General features: G+C 45.5%; 1 protein-coding gene across 2 annotated transcripts in view; it reads right to left on the bottom strand.

Annotated features, from left to right (window-relative positions):
* PIK3C3 (phosphatidylinositol 3-kinase catalytic subunit type 3) overlaps positions 1 to 9,715 on the bottom strand; it is a 117,737-nt gene extending 108,022 nt beyond the window's left edge. For both annotated transcript variants that reach the window (XM_081212737.1, XM_081212736.1), the window contains exons 1-4: positions 9,576 to 9,715; positions 6,236 to 6,424; positions 3,336 to 3,479; positions 1,288 to 1,417 (exon numbers count right to left, since the gene is read on the bottom strand). In XM_081212737.1, coding sequence (XP_081068863.1) covers positions 1,288 to 1,417; positions 3,336 to 3,479; positions 6,236 to 6,424; positions 9,576 to 9,643 — 531 coding nt within the window. In that variant the 5' untranslated portion in view covers positions 9,644 to 9,715. The remainder of the gene's footprint in view (positions 1 to 1,287; positions 1,418 to 3,335; positions 3,480 to 6,235; positions 6,425 to 9,575) is intronic.
* Between the last annotated feature and the right edge of the window lie 4,934 nt (positions 9,716 to 14,649).

Raw genomic sequence — 14,649 nt, forward strand, 5'->3', positions numbered from 1 at the left:
AGAATTGATGCTTTTGAATTCTGGTGCTGGAGGAGACTCTTGAGAGTCCCATGGACTGCAAGAAGATCAAACCTCTCCATTCTTAAGGAAATCAGCCCTGAGTGCTCACTGGAAAGATGGATCCTGAAGCTGAGGCTCCAAGACTTTGGCCACCTCAGGAGAAGAGAAGACTCCCTGGAAAAGACCCTGATGTTGGGAAAGATGGAGGGCACAAGGAGAAGGGGACAACAGAGGACAAGATGGTGGGCAGTGTTCTCGAAGCTACCAGCATGAGTTTGACCAAACTGTGGTACGCAGTGGAAGACAGGAGTACCTGGCGTGCTCTGGTCCAGGGGGTCACGAAGAGTCGGACACGACTAAACGACTAAACAACAACACTACAACTCAGAGCTTCCTGCCCAGGGTAGAACGTAAGAGGTAAGGGAATTGCTACAGCTCAGAGCTTCCTTTCCAGACTGGAAGGAGAATAAGGAGAGTTCAAACTTTCTTATCTAGGGTGGAAAGTGAGTGGCTAGAGAATTTCTACAGCTCAGATTTTCCTGCCCAGGTTAGAATGTAAGAGACAAGGGAGCTCATAACTTCTGATTCGGGGTGGAAGGTGAAAAATGAGAGTTACTTCAGTTCAAAGCTTCTTATCTAGGGTGGAAAGGGAATGACTGGTGTTACTACAGCTCAGAGCTTCCTGACCAACAAACACACACACTCTCCAGGCAGAGCTACAATACAACATATGGTCTGGGTGGTTGCTAACCCCAGATCTCTCTTGTGTAACATTAAATGACGGAGGGAGGCATTAAACACTTCATATGGAAGCTAGGCTCCCCCAACCTCACCTGCTTTTATAAAAATGGAAAAAGAAACTATTTTTTAAAGGAAAGAAGGGGAGCGTAAAAGAAACACGGCAACTGAAACATGATAGGAAAGATGTAGCGCTGTATCACATTATAATGGGACTTAATGATAATCACTGTACATATTTAACCAGAATGACAAAGAGACTCTCCAGGAAAGTTTGAGACAATTACTGGTAATTGAAAGATGAAAGTATTAAGACACCAATCAAGGACAAAAGAATCCTATCATCTTGTTTATTAAGGGCATGAATTTGTTTTTCTTAGATATCCTATTAGAAACAAAGGCCATTTTTGCCTGTGCTGTCCTTCCCCCAATCGGGCGTACAGAGTGCATTACACTAAAATACTTTCAGACACGGAGGGTGCGCACTTCAGAATAGCAGGACACTGAGGACTAGTGCCACAAAAGCAAAAGCCAAGAACTTCCCCTCACCTTGGCAAGTCGACTCATTTGATCCTCCGAAAGAGTGCTGCTGGTCCTCCCAGGGGTCTTGGTGGGCTCCGAACCATCTGCCTCCACGTTGGGCCAGACCTTCAGATCGTGCATTCCCTGGCGGAACATCCTGTGAGAAAAGTGCAGATTTAGGACAACGCCCACACGAGCACAGACAGTGAGCACAGGGACGCGGGTGGCACTGTGGTCTAAACCACAGAGCCTAGGACTTGCTGATCAGAAGGTCGGTGGTTCGAATCCCCACGACGGGGTGAGCTCCCGTACCTCTGTCCCAGCTCCTGCTAGCCTAGCAGTTTGAAAGCACATCACAGTGCAAGCAGATAAATAGGTACCGCTCTGGTGGGAAGGTAAATGGCGTTTCCGTGCGCTGCTCTGGTTCACCAGAAGTGGCTTAGTCATGCTGGCCACATGACCCGGAAGCTGTATGCCGGCTCCCTCGGCCTATAGAGTGAGATGAGCGCCGCAACCCCAGAGTCGGTCACGACTGGACCTAATGGTCAGGGGTCCCTTTACCTTACCACACGAGCACAGACAGAACACCCACAAGCAGAAAGATCACCAAAGGATTGGTAAGGCAGCAGTAGCCCATCACTATTTCCTCACTATTCATCATATTTACATTCAATCTTTCATACAAGGAGCTGAAGCAGGGTTGTCCGCACTCCTAATTCAAAGCCCACAACAACCGTGCAAAGCAGGCTAGGCTGAGAGGCAGTGACTGGCCCAACTACTTCTTACAGATTGTGCCAATTACCTAAAATACCTATGCCCCGCGGAGGACCTTAAAGTCCACAAATGACAACATTTTGGAGGTCCCAGGTCGAAAGGTGGTTAGATTGGTCTCAACTAGGGCCAGGGCCTTTTCAGTACTGGCCCTGACTTGGTGGAACGCTCTGTCACAAGAGACTAGGACCCTGTGGGACTTGACATCTTTCCGCAGGGCCTGCAAGACAGAGCTGTTCTTCCTGGCCTTTCGTTTGGACTCAGTCTGACCCTTATGTTTCCCTCCCCTTATGGTCTTGATTTATCGGCTATTTTACAAGGAAGCTTACATTACACTTATACCGAAAACAGAGACTGAAAAGACACAGCTCAAGAACTACCGCCCTATATCGCTGCTTAATGTGGATTATAAAATTTTTGCAGATATCTTGGCTAAAAGATTAAAAAAGGTGTTAGCAGAAGAAATTCATACAGACCAAGCGGGCTTTCTCCCGGGCAGACATCTGTCTAACAATACGAGGAATATAATTAATATTCTAGAAAAATTACAAGTGAATATCAATACTAAAGCAGTTTTGGGAAATTCTGGAACAAGATGGAGAAAGAATAAAATTGCAGAGTTTTGAAAAATTGAAAAACAAAGTGCGAGATTGGCTCCATTATTATCAAATAATGGAGGCATACAAATTGGACAAAAAAGTTGGGTTCCAGGTGGAAAAATCAAAATTGGAAACAGAATTGTTAGATCCAAAAACTAAGAATTTGTCAAGAATGTATAACTTGCTGTTTAAATGGAACACTCAGGAAGAAACGGTGAAATCAGCTATGATTAAATGGGCACAAGATGTTGGACATAACATAATGATGGCTGACTGGGAACGGTTATGGACCACAGGCATGAAATTTACGGCATGTAATGCCTTAAGAGAAAATTTAATGAAAATGATTTATAGGTGGTACATGACACCAGTTAAGCTTCAAAAAATCTACCATTTGCCCGATAATAAATGTTGGAAATGTAATGAAACTGAAGGTACATTCTTTCACCTTTGGTGAACGTGCCCAAGGATTAAGGCATTCTGGGAGATGATTTATAATGAAATGAAAAAAGTATTTAAATATACCTTCCTTAAGAAACCAGAGGCCTTTCTCCTGGGCATGGTCGGCCAATTGGTGCTAAAGAAGGATAGAACTTCGTTCGGGAGTCAATTTGTTCAGGAGTCAAGGCATAAGTTTTAAATGTTTGATGTGTTTCAGTGTTTAAATCTGCAAGGCACAGAACACATGAAAGCCGAGCCACATACCCATACTTTCCGAAGAGCGAGACAGTTGTTCCCCCGACAGGGATGGCTTTGCCAGGTCCGTAGACATCCCAAATTGTCAAGGCCACTTGGGCATTGCGCGGCAGGTCTGGATACTTGACCGGCAGTTTTAACCACTCGTTCCAGCTGAGGAGAGATTGTGGGTATTAGTTTGGACTTACAAAACCATACTATTGTGGAGCTGGTTCATCTAGTCCAACTCCCTGCAATGAAGGAATCACAGCTAAAGCATCCATGGCAGATTAAAGTGATTCCAACTCGGTTTAGAGACCTCCAATGTGGGAAAGCCGACCACCTTTCACCAGTGCCGGACTTATGTATAAGCTAAATAAGCTATAGCTTAGGGCTTTACTCTCTTGCCCCCCCCCAAAAAAAAAATTAAAGGAGAAAAAACCCTGGATGTACATTTCCAAAATATAAGATAGAAAACAAATGTTATAAAACCTACATACAGCAACAATGTTTTGTGTTGTGTAGGCTCCTATGGTGTAAGTATTGGGCCCCGCCTGCTAGCCTGCTCCCTAAAATATCACTGGTTTGCTCATTTCTATATATAGGGTGCCTACATTCTGCATGGACTGGTTGAACGGCAACATATGCATATGGATTTAGATACCTACTAAGTCCACAAATTACAGTGTGACGCGGCAGCTAAAAAAGCCAATGCAATTCTGGGCTGCATCAATAGGAGTATAGCATCTAGATCAAGGGAAGTAATAGTGCCACTGTATTCTGCTCTGGTCAGACCTCACCTGGAGTACTGTGTCCAGTTCTGGGCACCACAGTTCAAGAAGGACACTGACAAACTGGAACGTGTCCAGAGGAGGGCAACCAAAATGGTCAAAGGCCTGGAAACGATGCCTTATGAGGAACGGCTAAGGGAGCTGGGCATGTTTAGCCTGGAGAAGAGGAGGTTAAGGGGTGATATGATAGCCATGTTCAAATATATAAAAGGATGTCACATAGAGGAGGGAGAAAGGTTGTTTTCTGCTGCTCCAGAGAAGCGGACACAGAGCAATGGATCCAAACTACAAGAAAGAAGATTCCACCTAAACATTAGGAAGAACTTACTGACAGTAAGAGCTGCTCGACAGTGGAATTTGCTGCCAAGGAGTGTGGTGGAGTCTCCTACTTTGGAGGTCTTTAAGCAGAGGCTTGACAACCATATGTCAGGAGTGCTCTGATGGTGTTTCCTGCTTGGCAGGGGGTTGGACTTGATGGCCCTTGTGGTCTCTTCCAACTCTATGATTCTATGATTCTATGATTCTATGATTCTACCATATAGAATATAGCAACAGTGACAATTTGTTGTTGACAAAGGAGGTATAAAGGGCCCCATTTCCTTCAGTAGTTTAGAGCCTCATCAAACCTAAATCCAGCCCTGTTCAAGGTGGTCTGTTGTTGTTTTTTGTTTTTAAATCAGTAAAAGCAATCAGTGCTATAACCCCATAGTGTTGTTTCTCCCATAACAGCCCCCTAGATTGATTCAAAAGCACTTTTCCAGGTCATAGATTTTTTTAGGCTCCCCAAAATCTCCTTCGAGAGTAGACTTTGCTTTTGTGTCATGAATACACCAGATAAAATATATCATTTTTTATTTTTTTGAATGCCCTGCCTTTGACATTCTTCAGAGAGAGATCTACTGGCGACTCCCTTGAAGCTCAAAGTATCTACTTGCAAAGAATCTGTAATCCAGTATCTGCTGAGGGATGATATTCCTGAAATTACTGAGATTGTTTCAGGATATTTAGCCGAGATTTTTAAAGTCAAATCTAAAGCTACTTAGATTTACTTAACGGTGGCTACTAAGTCTTTTGTATGTTTTATGTGTTTAATACGTCTGGAGGTAGTAGGTAGTAGGTAGCCATGTTGGTCTGCCGTAGTCGAAACAAAATAAAATAAATAAAATAAAATAAATCCTTCCAGTAGCACCTTAGAGACCAACTAAGTTAGTTATTGGTATGAGCTTTTGTGTGCATACTTAGTTGGTCTCTAAGGTGCTACTGGAAGGATATTTTTTTTATGTTATTTTATGTTATTTTGTTTGAATTACTAATGTTCCATGGAAGACTTTTCTCTTTCTCATCTATGCCAATTTATGCCAATAAAGGCTGAATGATCGAGGGGCAGGGTCTGTCCAACTGTCAAACAGCTCTTACTGTCAGAGGGTCACCAACTTGGATGACTTTGAAAGAGGATCAGACTACAGTGGTGCCTCGCAAGACGAAAAGAATCCGTTCTGTGATTCTCTTCGTCTAGCGGTTTTTTTGTCTTGCGAAGCAAGCCCATTGACGGATTAGAGGATTAGCGCTATTAGCGGCTATTAGCGGCTTATCAGCTTATCGGATCAGCTGATAAGTGGCTTAGCGGCTTAGAAAAAGGGGGAGAAAAGGGGGGAAAACCCGCAGGAACTCGCAAGACATTTTCGTCTTGCGAAGCAAGCCCATAGGAGATTCGTTTTGCGAAGAACCTCCAAAACGGAAAACTCTTTCGTCTAGCGAGTTTTCCGTCTTGCGAGGCATTCGTCTTGCGGGGCACCACTGTAATTCAAAGGAGAGGGCTATCATCACTGGCTACTAGCAACAATGGCTATGCTGTCTCCATGGTCAGAGCCAATAAGGCTTCTGAATGGTCACAGGAGGGGAGAGGGCTCCTTTGCTCAAATCGTGCTTGCGGGTTTCTTACAGGCATCTGTTCGGCCACTGTGAGAACAGGAAGTTGGACTAAATGGGCCACTGAACCAGCAAGCTTCCTTATGTTCCTTATGTTCATTATGACAGTGGAGATCATGGCTAATAGTCATTGCTTACCCCAGGGTCAGTTAAGTCTCACAAAGAGGTACGGCAGCCAGCTATCCAAAATGAAAGGCGAAAGGCACTTACTTCCACCTGGTGCTAAAAGCTTTGTAGGACGTCCGAACTGGAAGGGCCAGAGGTTTGCCCTCTGCAAAGACCTGGCAGGTAACGTACAAGTCGGAACAGGTCTCCTGGTACAAGCCCGAGAACCTCAGCATAGGATTTTCCAAAACCGCTTTGTAGCTCTTCTGCTCTCTTTTCCCCTCCAAGCTTCCTCTAAGGAAATAATGAAAAAAGAAAAAGATCATAGCAGCAAGATTTTCATACAGCCAGAGGTAAATGTAGTGAGGGGGGGATATTTGATCCCCTGATAAATTTGCCCGTTTGCCCTCTGACAAAGAAATGACCAGTCCATAATTTTAATGGTAGGTTTATTGTAGCTGTGAGAGACAGAATAACAATGTATTGTATTGTATCGTCTCGAAGGGACGATGGACGGGACCATGTATCGTCAAATCTTGGGTGAGCACCTCCTTCCCTCAGCCAGGGCACTGAAAATGGGTTGAGGATGGGTATTCTAGCATGATAATGACCCAAAACACAAGGCCAAGGCAACAAAGGAGTGGCTCAAGAAGCAGCACGTTAAGGTCCTGGAGTGGCCTAGCCAGTCTCCAGACCTTAACCGCATTGAAAATCTGGAGGGAGCTGAAGGTTTGAGTAGCTACACATCAGCCTCGAAATCTCACTGACTTGGAGAGGATCTGCAAAGAGGAGTGGGGCAAAATACCTCCTGAGATGTGTGCAAACCTGGTGGCCACCTACAAGAAACGTCTGACCTCTGTAATTGCCAACAAGGGTTTTGCCACCAAGCACTAAGTCATCTTGCCAACAAAGGTCCGTATAGTTAAAGCTATGGTTTTCCCAGTAGTGATGTATGGAAGCGAGAGCTGGACCATAAAGAAGGCTGATCGCCGAAGAATTGGTGCTTTTGAATTATGGTGCTGGAGAAGACTCTTGAGAGTCCCATGGACTGCAAGAAGATCAAACCGATCCATTCTGAAGGAAATCAGCCCTGAGTGCTCACTGGAAGGACAGATCGTGAAGCTGAGGCTCCAATACTTTGGCCACCTCATGAGAAGAGAAGACTCCCTGGAAAAGACCCTGATGTTGGGAAAGATGGAGGGCACAAGGAGAAGGGGACGACAGAGGACGAGATGGTTGGACAGTGTTCTTGAAGCTACCAGCATGAGTTTGACCAAACTGCGGGAGGCAGTGGAAGACAGGAGTGCCTGGCGTGCTCTGGTCCATGGAGTCACAAAGAGTCGGACACGATTAAACGATTAACAACAACAACTAAGTCATCTTTTGCAAAGTGATGAAATACTTATTTCACTCATTATAATGCACATCAATCTCTGACTTTCATCTTCTGGGTTTCTGGGGGTTTTTCCCCATTGTTCTTCTGTCTCTCACAGCTACAAGAAACCTACCATTAAAATTATGGACTGGTCATTTCTTCGTCAGAGGGCGAACGGACAAATTTAGCAGGGGATCAAATACTCCCACACCCTCACTGTAAGTCCATCTACTGGAGAATTGTTCCTTGCCTAAAGTAGGCTTATGCAGGAGGCAAGGTAGTAAAGCCTATTTCTAAGACCATTCCACTTCAGACCGTAGGTTATGGCTCCAGTGTCTGAACAGGGTGTGCGAGAGAACTTCCTGCATGTAGAAAAGTAGGAATAAAGGGGAAGGGTTATGGCTAGCTTGACCTTCTTGATAAGCTAATTTCTATGGGCAAGGCATTATGCTTTTAAATGGGAAAGCATTCAGACTCAAAAGGAAAGGGAGAAGTCACTCTGCATAGCTCACACAGACAGCAGCAAGTTCTCCAGGGTGTCAGGCAGGGGACGTTCCCAACTCTACTTAGAGGTGCAACTGGCACCCTCAGCTTGCAAGGTTGCTTGCTGCCCTGCTAATACCTCTTGCTGCAATTCAAGCCTTGTTTTAAAGTACATTTGGAGCCCTTGAGCAAATGTCGAATTAATCGCACCGACAAATTATTTATTTTAATAATAATAATAACAAAACAAACAAGGGAAAAAAGATGCCTTGCAGAAGCTTCGCCTCAAAAATGTCCCGTTCACTATATCAGCAAGCTGTGTTATACTGAGCCCATCCAGAACTGCATTGCCCACATGGACTGGCAGCAGCACGTCTCCTAGGTTTCAGGCAAGGGACGTTCCTAACGCTCGCTGGAGGTGCGATTGGGAATTGAACCCAAGACCTCCTGCTTGCAAGGCAGGCGCTGCCCTACTGATGCCTCTTGCTACAGTTCAAGCCTCTCGGCGCTGTGGGTTAAACCACTGAGCCTTGGGCTTGCCGATCAGAAGGTCGGCGGTTCGAATCCCTGCGACGAGGTGAGCTCCTGTTGTTCGGTCCCAGCTCCTGCCAACCCAGCAGTTCGAAAGCACACCGGTGCAAGTAGATAAATAGGTACCGCTCCGGAGGGAAGGTAAATGGTGTTTCCATGCGCAGCTCTGGTTTGCCAGAAGCAGCTTAGTCATGCTGGCCACATGACCTGGAAGCTGTACGCCGGCTCCCTCAACCAATAAAGCGAGATGAGCACCACAACCCCAGAGTCGGTCACGACTGGACCTAATGGTCAGGGGTACCCTTTCCTTTATCTTTACATTTGGAGCAAATACCAAATTAACTGCAATGATTAATTGAATGTAATGACAATAATAAAAACAGACTAGCAAAAAAAAAAAAAAAAAAGATGCATTGCAGAACATTAGCAATCTTCACTTCAAAAACGTCCCATTCCCTACATCAGAAAGGAGCTGAGTCGGATTATTGGTCTGTCCAGTTCAACATTGCCCACACGGACTGGCAGTAGCACCTCTCCTGTGTTCCAGGCAGGTGACATTCCCAGCACTTCCTGTAGGCGCCACTGGGGATTGAACCTGATGCTTTCTGCATAATAATAACAATGATAATTTATTATTTATACCCCGCCCATCTGGCTGGGTTTCCCCAGCCACACAGGGTGGCTTCCAACAAAATATTAAAACGCAATAATTCACCAGATATTAAAAGCTTCCCATAGCAGGGGCTCTGACACTGAGATGATGACCCCTTGCCCCTATGGCAGGCAGAGGCAACGTCGGCCCTCCAGCTGTTTTGGGACTACAACTACCATGATCCCTAGCTAACAGGACCAGTGGTCAGGGATGATGGGAATTGTAGTCCCAAAACGTCTGGAGGGCCGGGGTTGCCTATGCCTGCCCTATGGGGCTGCACCCCCCACCAACACCCATATATCTTGCCCACCCCCCAAAAGCATGCCTCTAGGCATGCAGATAAATGTGCATTGATTGATTGATTGATTGATTGATGCATGCATGCATTCCTCCCTCCCACTCACATCTTGAGCTGCACATTGATGTCCAGGTCGCAGCTGTAAACATAATAGAACTTCTCTGCCTCCCCCATGGCGGCTGCTCCGGGATCCCTCCCTCCTCGCTCGCCCTTCTGCTCCTTTCCAAGCAGCTGGTGGCTCCACGGGAGCCCCGCCCACAGCCCGCCCCCCGCGCTCCTCCAATCAGACGCCGCCCGGCCTCCGAGCGGCCGTCTGATTGGAGCAGGAGCCTCCTCCGCCGGCGTTCCAAAAGGGCACAGCGAAGCCTGCCCGGAAGTTTCCTGCTCCCTTCGCGGCCGGCTTTACTGCCCGGAATAAAGATGGCGGCGCCGCGTACGGAAAACGACGAGGAGAATGATAATGATGGCCGCGCCCAACGAAGGAATGGGGCGGGGCAAAGATGGCGGCGCCATATGGGGGAAGCTTTTCCGTGCTGCTCAAAAAGGGGGAATGTTGAAGGTAAGGGACTTCGGTGGGAGGGGCTTAGCTTTCATCGGAGCCCATGAAGTCGAATAGGCTTGAAAGCTATCGTTGCTGTTCTTTTTACTATATTGTGTTAAATTATGCCGCACACCCATTCCACCCCAGTAAATGTGTTTATATGTGTTGGAAGCCGCCCAGAGTGGCCGGGTATAAATGATAAAATTAGTAGTAGTATTAAAATAAATAATGTAAGTAAAATGTTTAAACATAATTAAATAATTATATATATATATATATATATATATATATATACACACACACACATATATATATACATATATAATGCTAGTTTTTATGTGCACGGGGAAACTGAATATTTAGCAAGTTAAATATTCACAATACACTCCTGTGCTGTGCAAGCTCCAAAGCTCCACTGTGGCATAGAAAAGTTAGATCTCAAATTAAAAAAATCTAATTGTGTGTTTAACGTCTTGGCATTTGTGGCAACTAGGCTTGCCCGCTCTTGTTCACCTGCTGCTTCTCCCCCTCCCCCCCTTTTTATATATAATGGAGTGAAAATATCTATCCTCAGTGCTTTTTTTCGGAAAAAAAAATGTTTAGGGGTACTCTCATTTTGACTCAAGAAAATCACTATTTTATAGTTCGGATCGGGAAAAATAAATACAGTAAATGGACAAAAGTACAAAGATTCACAAAATGTTTAGGGGTATGTATACCCCTCCGTTCCCCCAGAAAAAAAACCCCACTCTCTATCCTTATCAGAGCAACGACAAACCTAAACAGCATCTTAAAAAGCAGAGACATCACCTTGCCAACAAAGGTCCGTATAGTTAAAGCTATGGTTTTCCCAGTATGTATGGAAGTGAGAGCTGGACCATAAAGAAGGCTGACCACCGAAGAATTGATGCTTTTGAATTATGGTGCTGGAGGCATAGGCGCCGACTCCATGGGGCTTGAGGGGGCTCGAGCCCCCTCAAAAAACATAATAGAACTTCTCTGCCTCCCCCATGGCGGCTGCTCCGGGATCCCTCCCTCCTCGCTCGCCCTTCTGCTCCTTCCCAAGCAGCTGGTGGCTCCTCGGGAGCCCCGCCCACAGCCCGCCCCCCGCGCTCCTCCAATCAGAAGCCGCCCGGCCTCGGAGCGGCCGTCTGATTGGAGCAGGGGCCTCCTCCGCCGGCGTTCCAAAGGGCACGGCGAAGCCTACCCGGAAGTTTCCTGCTCCAATCGCGGCTGAGCTGTTGTGCCCGGAACAAAGATGGCGCCGCAGCGTACGGAAAACGACGAGGAGTATGATAATAGCCGCGCCCAAGGGAGGAACGGGGCGGGGCAAAGATGGCGCCGCCCTATGGGGGAAGCTTTTCGGTGCTGCTCAAAAGGGGGGAACTTTGAAGGTGAGGGACTTGGGTGAGAGGGGCTTAGCTTTCGTCGGAGCCCATGAAAGCTGTGTTAAATTATGCCGCACACCCATTCCATCCCAGTAAATGTGTTTATATGTTTATATGTGGCGGGGAATAAATGAGAAAATTATTATTATTAGTAGTAGTATTAAAATAAATAATGTAAGTAAAATGTTTAAACATAATTAAATTTTATATATATATATATATATATATGTATATATATATGTGTGTGTGTGTGTGTGTGTACATATATATATATATATGCAGGTTTTGGTGTCTTCGGGTGTCTTCCCGTGTAAGAGTTGGGGTGTCTAGGCGACGTTTCGACGAGGTCTCACTCGTCATCTTCAGGCTGGTGCTTTCGGCTTCTTGTTACTAGAACAGAGCAGGATCTCAGTGTTTGAGTTCCTATAAATACTGTTGAGGGGGTGTGGTGTATAGCCTCCAACGTTCTGGGCAGAGAGGAAGTTCCCAGGTTAATGTGCCTTTTCTTCTTTTGTTCATTAATTACTTGAGGGATATCTTGAGTGATTACTTGAGTGATATTCTGAGTACCACTTAGGAGGGTCATTAGGTGTGGATTAGTTGCTAAAGCTTTCGTGTCTTGACCTCTTGAGCTTGTGAATAGTTTTTCTGAGAAGATGGCTGTACTGCACTTAGTTGTGCTCTGGCTTGGCTTCGTGTATAGGGGCGAGCTGTGGTTTTGTGCCCTGTGCCAGCCAGATCTGTGTAGGGATTGCAGGGGGGTGCAGCATCCGGAGGTGCCACTATGGTTTGGCTACTGGATGGTGTCTGTAATTTATCTGTGGAGAGGGTCTGGGTTTGGGTCTGGTGTGGTTGATTGGAGATGGCGTTCTGTGTGCCTCTGGTTCTGGTGTCGGTTTTTGTGGGGAGGGCTAATTTCCAGATGTCTGGCAGGCGGGACGTGTCGTCACGCTTGTTCATGTTGTGAGGGTGTTTCTCTATCTCGATGGCTTCCATGATTATTCTCTTGTGGTGATGTTCCATGTTAAAGAGCAATTTGGAATCTGCAAAATTAATTTCGTGTCCTGTTTCTTTCATGTGTTGGTAAAGAGAGGAAGTTTTTTCTTCTTTTTTGACGGCATTCTTGTGTTCTGCGATACGTGCATTTATTCGTCTGTTTGTTTGTCCAATGTACGTGGCTGGGCAGACTTTGCAGGGTATTTCATAGACCCCTTGGTTTTCTAACTGGATTTTATCTTTTGGGTTTCTGAGGATATTGGCTATTTTTTGGTTGGTGCAAAAGGCTGTTTTGATATTGTGTTTATGGAGGATTTTGCTAATTTTATCTGTAGTGCCCTTGATATAAGGAAGGAGGGCCATGCCATTGTTTTCTTCTGTGTCTTGGTTTTTGGGGGGTGTTTCTTTTTGGATTAGCTTCGTAACCCTGTTTTGCTGGTATCCGTTGGCGATTAACACATTTGAGAGATTCTGTAACTCAGTTGTCAAGTGGTCTTTGTCAGCCAGGCGTTTGGTTCTGGAGATGAGAGTCTTGGCTACGGAGTTTATTTGTGCAGGGTGGTGGTGTGATTGTGCATGTAAGTAGCGGTTGGTGTGTGTGTTTTTCCGGTAGATAGTGTGTCCTAGGGAGCCATCAGGTTTTTTGTAGATTAGGACGTCAAGGAAGGGAAGTTGGTTGTTGGCTTCTATTTCCATAGTGAATTGTATTTTGGGGTGTAGGCTGTTGAGATGTGTGAGGAAGCTATCTAGTTTTTCCTTCCCGTGTGGCCAAATTACAAAGGTGTCGTCAACATATCTGAGCCAAAGTTTGGGTTTGTGTTCTGACTTGTCTAAAGCATTGGTTTCAAAGTGTTCCATGTACAGATTTGCGATGACCGGTGAGAGGGGTGATCCCATAGGTGCTCCTTCTATCTGTTTGTATCTTTGTCCATTGTGGATGAAGTACGTGTTGGTTAGGCAGTGGTTGGTCAGGTCCAGGATGTATTCGGGGGGATTGTATTTGTTTTGAATGGCTGTCAAGGCTTCATTAATGGGCACTTGTGTGAAGAGAGATACAACATCGAAGCTCACAAGTAGGTCATCGGGATGTAGGTTTTGCTTCTTTATTGTTTCTATGAACTGGAAGGAGTTTGTAACGTGTGAAGCGATAGATTCTGCATAGGGCTGAAGTTGCTTAGCGAGAAATTTAGCGAGATTTTGTAGAGGTGAGCCTATGGAGCTGACTATTGGTCTGAGTGGTGTTCCTTCTTTGTGTATCTTGGGGAGACCGTAGAGTTTGGGGCATCTGGATGATTTTTCTCTGGGGATGATTCTTAGCTGGATTTCTTCACTGATAGGAGAGGCTTTTATTTTGGATTTGGTGGTTTTTTCCAGATAGGTGGTGGGATCTGTTTTTATAGGTTGGTAGGTAGGGTCTTGGAGTAGATTTGATAGTTTTGCTTGGTAGTCCGATGTGTTCATCACAACAGTGGCATTACCTTTGTCTGCTGGGAGAATGATTATGTTGTTGTCTTTCCTCAGGTTGGTGAGTGCTTTCTGTTCTTCTTTGTGTAAATTGCTTCTGGGTGGTTTGCTGGAGCAGAGGATGTTGGTGACTTCAAGTCTGATTTTATTGGCTTCATCTGGGTTGATTTTGGTTAGGCTAGCTTCGACTCCGCATATGATGTTTTCCGTGGGGATGCGTCTCGGGGCGACTGCAAAGTTGAAACCTTTGGAGAGTACTTTGGTTTCAGTTGAGGTGAGGATCCTGTCTGATATGTTATGTACTGTTTGTTTCATGGGTTGTTGTGGAGGGTGGCTGGGCTTCTGGCGTTTCTCTAGTTTGTGGAGTTTGTTGGTGTGTATGTCTGTCTTATGTGAGGACTCTGTTTCAGCTCTCCAAACGGCTAGTTGTTTGCATTTGTCCCAGAGTGCAGGGTGGATTTTGTTACAGAGTTTGAGGTGAAGAGTGAGCAGATCTTTGTTGGTTTGGTTTAGTAGGTATCTTTTCTTATGTAGTTCGTTTCTGATTAGGGATAGTTCAGTTCGTTTCAGGATCCTTTCGGTAGCTGGGGTTTTAGAGTGGAATTTAAGTTGGAAGCATGTGGGAATTAAGTTGTTGTCTCGGCAGTTGCGTAGGAACAAGAGATCACATAAGATGGTGGCTCTTCGGATTTCTAGTTTCTCGTAGGTTCTTGTCAGCTGGAAGGTTTCCTCCCCGTAGAGGTGAGATATTTGCTTTCGTAGATTTTCACGGGTACAGGAATGCAGGTTTT

The sequence above is a fragment of the Podarcis bocagei genome (assembly GCF_964188305.1).
Source record: "Podarcis bocagei genome assembly, chromosome: 11".
Taxonomy (NCBI): Eukaryota; Metazoa; Chordata; class Lepidosauria; order Squamata; family Lacertidae; genus Podarcis; species Podarcis bocagei.